General features: G+C 41.1%; 1 protein-coding gene across 1 annotated transcript in view; it reads right to left on the reverse strand.

The window, feature by feature from the left end:
• The window catches only part of LOC119549392 (zinc finger protein jing), a 133,330-nt gene extending 123,274 nt beyond the window's left edge, over positions 1-10,056 (reverse strand). The window contains exon 1 of the mRNA XM_037857442.1: positions 8,264-10,056. Coding sequence (XP_037713370.1) covers positions 8,264-8,934 — 671 coding nt within the window. The 5' untranslated portion in view covers positions 8,935-10,056. The remainder of the gene's footprint in view (positions 1-8,263) is intronic.
• Positions 10,057-12,469: the final 2,413 nt, after the last annotated feature.

Here is a 12,469-nt window from a genome sequence, read left to right on the forward strand (position 1 = left end):
GTTATTGCTATTTTCTGCTTCCGACTTTCAATGAACACTCAACGAATTCGCCTTCATAACGTTTTTTTTCCAGACTGCCTTTTTCCGCTCGTCAGCTCTTTTTCATTTTCCTTAATTAGCTTTGTGATTTGTGCTTTTCTTCGGCTTTTTGCCACTCGATTCGAGGTTTCAGTTACACTTTTCCTTTTGAAAGCTTCTTATTGGGTGTTTGTTTGTGCTTCGATTTAGCTTCGAAGTAGAGCAGGGCACATGACAAGGTCAAGGTCGGGTAAGAAAATGTCTGATAACCTTGGGCTACAATATTATTACATGAAACACACTTGATAACATTTAAAAAGTTATGAAATCGTTTTTTGTAGAACTAGTTTTCCTAAATTGCGCAATGATATAAATGAACTAACTCATGTGCGCTTAAGAATTTTAAACGTAATTTTAAATTTATTAACCTTTGTATCAACAAATAGAGCTTACTCACGATAATTCACGACTTTAAATAAACATCCTTTCCTTGTCATTCGAATGAATCTATCTCACTGCCCCCCGCACACATGCAGCCATTCCATTCAGATACTTTCATTCAGAAAACTTAATGATACCCTTTGGAAATGGCGATGTCATTGCATCAAGTGCATCGCCAACGTGCAACAGAACGGCGGCAGAGTAATTGCCACATGCGCCACAGAATTGAGTTCAGTTGTTGGGCTTATCACCGCATGACCACCATTGCACATCACTCATACGCCATGTTTGTCCGGCCGATGCTTAAAAAGTTAATGACTAATTTTCGCTAGCGCAGAGCTCGAAAAAAGCCAATGCCAATGCCTGCGATGGCCGTCAGTTGGTTTTCGGGATGCCTGTCTGGCCACTGATGTCAGTTTGTGATAAATTGGGGGGGGGGGGGGTATGGAGCTGGCTTTTCGGCGTGTTGCACTGCTTTCCTGCTGTTGTTTCAGCTGCACGCCAGAACCAGGGAGAGATGCCTGCGAATTGTGTTTGCCTGAAAGTACACATTACACTTGCAGACAAATCGTTGAAAGCCTTTGATTATCTTAAATAATATTGCTAAAAAAATGGAGATATGAATAAAAATAAACATACTAATTAACGCCTTATGCCACTTGCTTGGACTTTGACTAACTGACTAACAACCTAAACTTGATTTTATACATAGGGGATGCTTTTTATAGCCATTAAGTTGGCTGATCAACGCTTAAATAAATATTAGCAAAAAAAAAAGGGGTTGTAGAACCACTCACTTAAGGCACCATCGATAAAACCACAAAAGCTTTTCTCTAGGTTACTTAAAAAAAAATCCAGTCGGTTATTCCAAAATCCAAAAGGTGTCATAAGATCAAAATTTCTCGATTCTTAAGAGGTGTTGCAAGTCATTTGGAGACAAATTTCACACTATCCTTTCTTAGTGCACCCATCCTCTAAAACACGATTAGAACTCAACATTTCCCAACATTTTTGCTCTTATGGTTTGGGCTGCGGACCATGACGAAAATCGACTTAAACTATTTTAAAGGAATTAGGATTGACAACAGCGATGAAATGGGCCTTTATAGAATTTTTTTTTTACTTAAAGAGATCGACACCAATATCTAAACTAATATTTTAACACATAATTATTATTATTAAAAGCAAATACTGCTAAAATCAAACCAACCTCTCCTTAGAAATATTTATTTTTAGACCCAAGGTATTTATTTAGACTTCAGTGATTTTCGGTTCAGGTAAATTATTAAATTTGAATATAAAGAACAGTGGCGGATCCAGAGATTGGTTGTGAGGAGGATATAAAAAAAATGTGTTGGAGAGAAATACAAAATTTGAAATAAAATACATATTTTAATTGTAATACCCTATTAAATTTTATTGTTTTTACATTTTAATCCAAGTGGGGGATCCATCCCATGAAAAAATATATATTTTTTTATAACTAACCAAAGTCATTTTTCCAGTGTAGACCGAAGGGCAAAAGGGGAAAGAGATGTCGGGAGCAGAGGACAGGCGTCCATCGAGCGCCGCCTGACGTTATAATTAATGAAAATTTGCCACGATTCGGTGTATGCTCCTGCCCGGGCCAAAAGCAAAAGTGCGCTCACAAAATAGATGCAAAATCGGGCACAATATCAACGGACCACGCCACATCCAGACATTTGGCTAATATGATTTTGATTTTGGTGGCCGGCATTAGAATGCCATTAAGTTGTCGGTTTGTTGGTTTTCTTTCCAACGGGGTTTACACACTCTGATTTTGGCGCGTCGATTTGCACATGAGATGTGTAAGCGATGCATAAATTATGCATCTGTTGCACAAATGTGCTCTCGAGGGTTGGGACGAGGCCCTAAATGGCATAGTTGGGGCGGGGCAACAGACCCATGGAGTCCGGGCACTTGCAGCCGTCTGGCTGGCATTTCCTGTCTCGAAAGCCCTAATTAAAGAGCTGAACAAAGTGCTGGAGATGGGGATTGATTAATTGGCATGCAAATAAAAAGTCTAAGCTAAATAGATGTAGATATTTTTAGATATAAACTGGAATAGTAAGTGATACAGTCCATTTCTTTTTAAAATATTTAAAATATTGATTTACTTTTACATAAAATGTAAGCTTCTGCATTGAATAAATAAGTTTTAAATTGATTTTTAAATGTTTTAACACTAATACATTTTTTAAGAGAATCACATGCCCTTAAATTTTTTTCAATGCTAGAAAGTGCCGGCTAAATTTGTCTTTTAAGCTTAAATCTGAACACTTTTTCCTCTATTTTACTCGCCTTATTTCCCCTAATAGCGATTTTCACTCCCCCAGTAGATATAAACTGAAATAGTAAATGATAAAGTCCAATTCTTTTTAAAATATTTAAACTATTGGTTTACTATAACAACAAAATGTATGTTCCAGCGCCGAAAAAATAAGCTCAAAATGGATTTTTAAATTTCTTAGACAAATTTACATAAATTTACATTTGTTTAATTTTAGAAAGTGTCGGCTAAATTTGTCTTTTAAGCTTAAATCTGAACACTTTTCCCGCTATTTTATTCGCCTAATTTCCCCTAATAGCGATTTTCACTCCCCCAGCCTGGATTTAACCCATAAAGTCGCTGCCTGAGACCCGCTTTGAGTTTTGCCTTTTTGATTTATGGCCCCGAAAAGTCGCGCACGTACTGCAACTAGTTCGCCCAACCCCCCCACCACCCACAGATACCACCCCCCCTTTCGACCCTCTAGCCATTGTTTGTAGAGACAAAGTAGCGTGCGAGCAGGGAAAACAACTGCAAATGGCAAAAAAAAAATGCAGAAAAACAGAGTCTGCATTCTACAATTGCGAATTGCATTTTCCATGGAACGTAAATAGAAGCTATTTAGCAAAATGTGCACGAAAAACAACAGCAACAAGGGGGAACAGCATCCCAGCTAAAAAGATACAGCCAAAAGGGGGCGTGGCATGGGGCAGGGAGGGGGCACGGCGGCTCTGCTCCGTTTTGAGGTCAATGTACAAAGCATGCAACCAGGCAGCATTTATTACGACTTAATGCGCTCCCTGAGGGAAATCGGGGGACTCTGGTCGGGATGGCGGTGGTAGTTGGGTTCAGGGGCGGGGAATGGGGAATGGGGCAGGGGCAGGCTCTAATTTCGTGTTTAAACTGCTTTTCACACAACCACTCACACATGTTGCCTGTTGTTAAATAAAAAAGAATATATGTATAAAAGAAAAAAAATAAAGCGGAGTTTTTCAGTAACGAAACAAAACGACATTCAGTCATTATCACAGAAGTACTTTTTTAATGTTATCTTACAGATTTGCGATTAAATGGAAAAATTATGTTTACAACCTAGTCAAGTTAAAGTCACAACCAAACAAAGAATTTTAGAGATTAACAAAATCTTTTTGTTTACAAAAATGTTGATTAAAATGTCTGCTTTTAGCATATTTTTACCTTTGAAAACCGACTGGCTTAGGAAAGAAAACGTCCAGACTATTAGATACTATTCACTGCCACCTTTATAAAATATTGTTTATTAAAAAAAAGTAACGATGAATTGGGGTGCGCTTCTTATGTGCATCATTATAGATATTACAAGATTTCAGCGCTTAGCGATTTCCGTGGACCCTCTGCATATTTATTTATAGTACCTTTCATAACAGTTGTCCAACTTAACGACTAACAACGTATTTTTATAATGAATATCCAAAACCATCTGGTAGCAAAACATCCCCTCTTAAAGTAGGGTATCACAACAAAACCAGAAACAACAAAAACAAAGAACTGAGAATGCGGCGAACAAGTGGAAAAAAAAGCAAAAAAGGGCTGACAGCAGGAGGTGCAACAAAGACGGTCTGAAGGCAGTGGCGGTGGCAAAGGGGGTTCTGCTACACGGAAACGACTGGGAATCGCGCCAGAGAACTAACACACGCGACTCACTACAGCAGAACATAAACCAAAATTTAAAAAGAAAACACTAAAACAAAATAAAAGTCAAATTAAAGTGTACACGATGAGAAAAATGCTGATATATCTGGATTGATGACTTTTATAAAACTAATAAATATAAAATACCTGGAAGAAAATGTTCTGTTTTTTACTAGTAAGTATGGTCTAGCTAAAATATAGGTCAAGGTTGATTTTTATATTAAAAACACAATGTATATACATCAGCCACCCGTAGTGATGATAGCTAGAGCATCAGCATTAGTATCTAAATATTGAACAGGAAATATAAATTGGATTTGATTCTCATAAAACCCGTTTGTTTATTTTGTATATATCTTCTTATGAAAAACTTCAATCTTAAGGCCACTTTACTGAAATGCACAATCGTTTGTAAGAGGGGCGTGAAACTTTGCGATTGGATAAACCGCACTTACCCAGGGCGTTTCCAATTTCCGTCCACTTAGTAGCAGAACTTAGTAACAAGGTTTAACTGTCCCTCAAAAGTTTTTATTTTGATAATCGATGGGAGATCACCCGAGCACCAGAACCCATCCGCTGTCCACAATAAAGTTGGCCAACAAAACCGAGAGTGCAGCTTTGGCCCCAAAAACTTGGCTGACACGAATGCATAAAAGACCAAAAAGGAGCCACCAAATGGCAATGCCAAGAAATGGCAAATAGCAACGGAGGCACGACCACTAAACTTACACGACCCACGGCAAAGGCAGCGACTAGCAATCGCAACTTATTATATTACACTTTCGACGTCATCGCGCGATGTTGCCGCTGTCATTGCAATTGCAATTGCTGTTGCTGTTGGTGTTGCTGTTGCAGTTGCTGCCGTTTCGGAGTCACTTAAACGAGATAAATCAACGTGGGCGATTACACAATATCTCAGGGTGATTGTCTGCCCCTGCCACCCCCCTGCCCCTCCTTGCATGACTTGGCGAAAAGTGCAACAGCAACAGCAACATCAGCAGCAACAGCAACATCAGCAGCAACAGCCCACAATCAGCAAAAGCAAAAGCAAAAGACTCGCGCCATTGGAGCAGTGGGTCGCTCTTGGGGTCTTGTGGAAATATGTGGAAAAACGTGGAAAACCTGTAAGACAAAAGTCGACAAAATCAATAGCACACACACAGTCGCATACACTGCAAATAAACAAAAATGATGACAGCAATTGCAGCAGCAACACACGAGTTTGTATGTGCTGAAGTAGGCAGTTACTATGGCGGAGTTGTTGTATTTTCAGCTTTATGAGCGATAATTAAAGTTAAATGCCTTCGCTACGAAGCTGCGGATGTTACTTGCTCATATACACTTTTTTCACTGGCTGGCGAAGACTGCAATTTGTTTTGTTTTTCTGAAAAAATAAAATTTTAATGACTACTCTCAGTGGAAGTACGAGTGTGTTTGGTTTTTTGTGGTTCACGTTCTCTTCTGGCTTGCAGAATTTAAAACGAGTCAGCAAATCGGGGTCACTGAAAAGAATTGAGTTTGCATCAATCCAATCCTAACACAAGTAAGAACAAGATACATCTTAAATTAAACCATAGATATGTCTTGCCCAGATGCAAATGCCAACTTCACATCTCCTCAAAGATTCAGTACAAAGTCTCGGGCAAAAACAGCGCAAGTCAAAATAAACAAAATCATGGCAAACCAAAGGCAAGAACAAAATTTCATGTTTTGTGACGGCGACAAAAAAACGCACACACAACTCGACCAAAAAAAAAAAAACAAACAAAATAAATAAATCAAAAAGAGTTCAACGACCAAAAGTTTAAATGATTTCCGACTGCCAACGAAGAGGAACAACGACGACATCACTCACCAGCCGACGAGAAAACGCGATCTTAGGGGAGTGGATGGGGATGTTGATACGGAGGGCGGTGATGAGCCAATTGACAAAACATTCGCGACGCGTTAGGCATACGAGAGATACAGATACGCCAGACCCTATAGAACATAGATAGAATTTCATATGGATTAAAGCAGAACCATATCAGAAGAAGTAACCTGAATCAGAAGCCATCCATGCTTTAGAGATAATAAATACTTTAAAGAATACTCTCATCAAATTACAAAACTATAGGATCATTAGAACCATAGATACTTTTATTCTAACTTTAATTGCGATTGTTTCACAGTTTACATTAGCAGTGAATACCAATTTACTTTTAAAACTAGTTATCCAAAGTGAACCACTATATTGTACTGTCCAGGGTTTTTAAACAAACACCTCAAAACTTACATCAATTATAAGACTTAATATTCCTTTTTTTATTAGTCCGTTACTATTTAAAAAGCCCCCAACTAAAACATAATCATGATTTAAGTCCAACAGCTTCTTTGAAATGCATAAAACTCAAGCAAGCGGAGAGCAAATCGCACATCGCAGTTTGAAGTTTCATTTGGCCCGACAGAAAATGTAGTAGTATCTGCATCTATATCTACATATCTATATCTCAATGCAGCCAGGAAGCCGCCGACGTTTGCTCAACCGCCCACGCGCCGCACATTGAAAATCCGCAGCTACTGCCACTGCGGCTCATCAGCTGCCTTTTGTGGCTGATAAATGAACGCATGTTGTGCGTATCTGCCAGATACAAATGCCTGCAGTCCGTTGCGGCCTTTGCTTTTCTTTGTTTCTGTTGCTGTTTCTGTTTCCATTCCGCGCTGCGCATTTTTAATGAGCGGAAATTAGTTGGCATTGCGGCAAGATGTTTTTGTGGCTGCCCATTTAAGTAGATACAAATGTATCTGTAGGCCATAAATTCACAATCTATGAGGCGCGTGCCTCGTGCGCTCTTTACCAGACTGGCTACTCTTACAGGTACACGTTTATTGAACCGATTACTTGTCGCATAAATTCAGCGAAATCGGTTATTAACGTTCTCCAGTTCTGGCTGCTCGTTGGGTATTTGATTAATGCCTTGATTATGCTTCCGATGGTCTGCAGTCTATTTCAGTTGAGTATCTTGCGGATCACACTTTTGGCTCACTTTTTGGCAGTGCAAAGCGTGTGTATATTTAGAGTATCCGCTTTTAGCTCAGTCTTGGCACAGCCAGCGAGTTTGCAGATGCAGTCGTGCAGTTCCGTTTATAGCCAGCCAGTGCATCCAAGAGATACATTTGGCATCTTGCATTGTTAGGGCATTTAATGACTGTGCATTAAAGACGTTGATGGGCAGAAGTGCAAATGGTATTGCTTATTTTTTGTTTGCCTTTCTTAAAGACTTACAGGAATGCAGAGATTTTCAGAAATGTTTCAAAGACATGATTAAAAAAAGGGAATCCACTAAAGCTATTGAAAAGTCTTGCTGATAATCCTATACAATATGCGACTAAAGTTGTATTTATTTTACTCGTTACTATAGAGAGTATAATATGGAGAGTAAAAATAACCTTAAAATCAAATTTACAATTTTAGGAATTCACAGCTTTGAGTTCTCAAAATCTGTTAAAGTTTCCTAGAAGATTGTGTCTAGGCTAAAAGCAAATAAGGAAATATTCGAAAAGATCTTAAAATATTCAAAACAATCAAACAATATTCTGAGTCCCATCAAAATTTGGTTCTGTAAGCTTAAACCAATTATGAATTTAGGAGAACATTACAAAGTTCGCTTAGAATCGAGTGTTTATAACAGGGTTTTCCATGTAATCCTAAGCGTTCTTATGACATAAGTTATTGATATATGTCTGTATGGATGTTCTTCTGTATTAAAGCCTATGTGCACAATGCATGTTTTAAAATCTCTGTTAGTCGGTGAGTTTTGACTGGTACACCATTTCCGCATTATGGCCACAACATGCACTCACCTGTCTGATGACTCTGACGAGTCGTATCGATCCAGACACCGCTTCTTGGATCCCTTCGTGCCGCGTTCCCCTCCAGTTGCTCTGTTGGCTGTTGCCACAACTGTTGATGTCTTGCCGGCTCCTACTCGTGTTGCTGTTGTTGCAGTCTTTCTGGCGCCCTGATAGAGCTGAGATCGCAATGCGTTTATATCCAATTTGGCTGCTTGGGCGCCACCACTGCCACCGACCACGCCTCCCGCCCCCCGCTTGGTGCCCTGCACGATGCCAATGCTGCTGGGCGTGCTGAAGGGTCGCGCGGGTTTCGCCGGGGGTTTCAGTTCAATGTTGGAGGAGGGTGAGGGTGAGGAGGAGGGAGAGGGTGGTGGTGGAGCGGGTGTGGTGGGTGTGGCAACTGGTGTTGTTGCTGTAGGTGGTGTTGCTTCTGGGTTGCTGTTGTTGCCGGCGCCAATTGTCAAACTGTTTAAATTGACGCTGTTTTTCAGCTGATCAAACAATGACAAAGCCGCGCTGGAGGTTAAAGTTTTCCTTCCCGTTGCTGTTGTTGCTGTTGTTAGTGCTTTGGCAGTGGGTGGTGGGGGCAGAGATACTACTGCTGCTGCTGCTGCTGCTGCTGGTTCAACTGCCAATTCCTTAGTCTTTAATGCCGTATCCTTTGGCTGAGTGGCTGACATTTTCCCTCGCTTTGTTTGCTCTGTGCCTCGAAACTATTTCCCTTGTTTTAGTGCTGTAACGATGCGCTCAATTGCTCTCAAGTGCTGCCATTACTCCTGGTGCTACTACTCTGGCTATTCTCTAAGGTTCTATTGTTATACGACAGAAATCCAATTTTAATTGGTTTAATCCGAATTGTTCTTCGTCAGCAATCCTAAACCGCACTGCCTTTAAATGGCACTAGCACTTCGATTTTCACCCTCAGCTGGCACAAATCGGTATTTAAATTTCGCCATGAACTTGCACTTTTCCGGCTTTCGTTTGGTCGGTCGCTCTCGGGTTACGAGTGGTGGAAAATATTTATTTCAATTTAAACAGAAATTCATTTAAATCAATTGCATTTTTGGGCCTTTTCGCATTTCACATTTAGCTGCACTTCACTTCTTCTCTGCACTTATGACACACATATTTTTCGTTTCGATTGATATTTCAGACGCGAAATCACCGGATCAGCATTTAATTAATCAACGTTGCGAGACATACATATATGTATTTTGGTTTTGGCTTGGGGTTGTTGGATTTTGGGCTCCGTTATCAAGTGTTTCACTGTGCTTTATGGCTTTGTGAATGGCTGATTGTTATTTCGTTCTCGTTTCTTTCCGGTGCACAGCCGAAACTCATTCTGCAAGAGTGGCAAAAAAACGCGAGAGATTCGCGACTTTTAGGAAAGCGGCAATGGAACCGAAAATCGAAACGGACGCCGAAACGGGTAAGTCAGGTTAACCGGTCCGCACAGCTTTTGTTTAATGACAACAATGACGGGGGGGCCAACAAACAAATGGCAATCTAATCAAATGCATTCCACTCGGCAAACTAGTGTTTTGCTTATCAAGGGGGGCCAACAACTTGTCTGGCCAGCTGTGTACAATGGCGAACATGAATTAATTAACGCCGTTCTACCGCCTTTAATTGCCGCCAATTGCCGTGTAAGCAAATTAAGCAAAGTCAAAGAAGCGCTGCACTGCAAAGAACTGCAAACGGATTCCGGAACCGCATCGATTGGCAAGCGAAAAACTGCGATCTCCACACGAAAAAAGCTGCGGGCTGCTCTTGCTCTGCCTGCCGACTGACTGGCGAGTGGGGCCGAGTGGAGTGGGAGTGGGCCGAGCGCCACAGCCCCAACCCGAAGGAGAGCCGACGAGAGCCGACGCGGCAAGCCGAGTTCCAGCCGAACGGCTTAACCAACTAGAACCGGGCACAAATCAAGATACGAAGAACGAAGGCAACGAACTGCCGTTCGTTTTTATTATTTGGCGCCCAACGGGGGGCAGAGTGGCGGAGGTGGGAGAGATGGGAGAGGAAGACCAAGAGAGGGCGGCGTGCAGTGTGTGTTCACTTTTGATTTCTGTGCAGCGGCAGCAGGTTTTCAAGAGAGCGGCTAAGAGAGGGGGGGGGGGGGGCGGGGTTGGCTAACTGGGAGAGGGAGAGCTTGTTGCGCCACAATGTGTGTGTTCTGTGTGTTTGTGTGCGTTTGAACTTCTGGGGAAGTTCAGCAAGTCAGTATTTCGGTATTTCAGCATTTGGTGGTTTGGTTCTGGGCGCTGGGCAGTAACTTCCGATGTGTCCGCGGGTGTTTGAGTAGGTGGCAAGTTCACTCAGCCAAACACACTCACACACGCGAGGGCCGCGCTGCAGCTACCTGTTGATATGTGTGGGAACTAATCAGAATATCAGAAAGGTTCCTGCGGTTCAGCAAAGCTCGAAACCGGTTCACCCAACCGAGCATAATGGCCACAATATGGGAACTTGACTTGGGCTCGAATTTGAAGCCAAACACAGATGTGTGGACAATATGCACCCATATTCAATGCCTTGGCTAATTCTCTTGTGGCCCCCACTCATTTCATAAAGCCAAAAAAGCCAAGAATAAAAACAAAAAACACGAGGCTGGTTCGAAAAAAAAAGCTGAAAAAGTAAACAAAGCTAAGGCAAAAACCAAACAATAACAAAACAAAAGCAAGGGAGCCAGAGAAGAGAGCGCGCACAAACACAACTGTTATCAGAAGAGCGGAGAGAGAGCGATCTGCCTTTACTCACACAACGAGCAAAGTCACGTCATGAAAGCAAAAACAAAGCGGCCACAAATTGTGGGGTGAGGGGAGGGGGCTCAGGTGGGAGCGAGAAATCAAACACAACACGTGCTTTTATTACGTTACAAGCAAGTGTGCGTACGTGTGTGTGATGCAACGGTGGGAGAATGCAAAAACGGGTGGGACAAAGACAACGCATGTTTTTAGGAGAGCCTTTTGCGGGTGTGTGCGAGTGCGACATAACCCGTTTGGGGGCCAGCTTTTTTGTTTTTATTCTGAGAATATTTTGGTTCTTATTGGACTTTCTACACTGCACCAAACATGTGATTGAGGGGCTAAGAGGATTCAATTTGATTAATAGAATCATTTCCGATGTTTCCAACAGCTGCGTCAATGAAAATGTTTGAACCTCTCAAAAGCAATAAGTCTCTAAATCACCACGTTGAACATTCTGTACGTTATGTGTAATTGACATGCACAAATTTGTTCAATTGAACGAGAAATTCACGATACGCGAATGCACTGCGTGAGAGCGAGAGGCGAACTAAGTTTGCGTTTTGCATTTGGCAATGCATTTTCCGCAAAACTACATATTTAGGTGCAGCGAGGAGAGAGAACGAGAGTGGGACAGAGACACAGATAATAAGAAAGGGAAAAATAACTTGAGAGCAATAGGAAGAGAAGAAATGTAATGCAAATTCTTTTTGATTACTCAAAACATGTAAATTAACATATATAATTTTATACAATTTTGCAATGTTACACATGTATAAATTCAACAACATTGACAAATAAAAAATTAACATCTCAGCAATTACCAGAGAGCGAATAACGATTAAAAACGGTTATTTACAAGTGATCTCTGTTAGCTATAGCAGTTTGCTTTTGTCAGTGAGCAAAGTGAATCAAACAGTGATTGCTTATTGGCTCCTTTTTAGCTAATGGTTAAAATGTACAATTCTAAATTAGAGTGCGATTACAATGGAGTTGACTTTTAATTTGACCAATATTCGGGTGCAACTCAGATACTTTTGAGACTTAGGCTTAAAAATAAAAAACTTGCGTTATCGCTTTATATGAATTGTCATCTCTTTGAGAACTCGTACTTGTTGCATATCACGAGTGATTTGATCAGAAACGAAAGATGGTGTGTGTAGCTAGAAATGGGGCTCGCGCTGGTTCCGACTCTTGTTTTGGCGGTAAGGGACTGCGTTTCCAATTTGATCCACCGTGCTTCCTGCTCGAATATGGATATGCAAGGATCCTATTTAAATTCGCAAGCAAACTGAATTTAAGGTTAACTGTAAGGGGGGCAGAATAAAGAATGGGGTAAAGTGGGAGAGTACCTGCAAAAATGGGTGCTGCCCAGATGGTATAACAGCATCGGTGTCAGCGGCAACGATGTTATTCATTTGTTTTCCAGCAAAAGGCTCCAGTTGTGAAAAAATAATTTATGATTATTACA

This window comes from Drosophila subpulchrella, chromosome 2R (assembly GCF_014743375.2).
Source record: "Drosophila subpulchrella strain 33 F10 #4 breed RU33 chromosome 2R, RU_Dsub_v1.1 Primary Assembly, whole genome shotgun sequence".
NCBI lineage: Eukaryota > Metazoa > Arthropoda > Insecta > Diptera > Drosophilidae > Drosophila > Drosophila subpulchrella.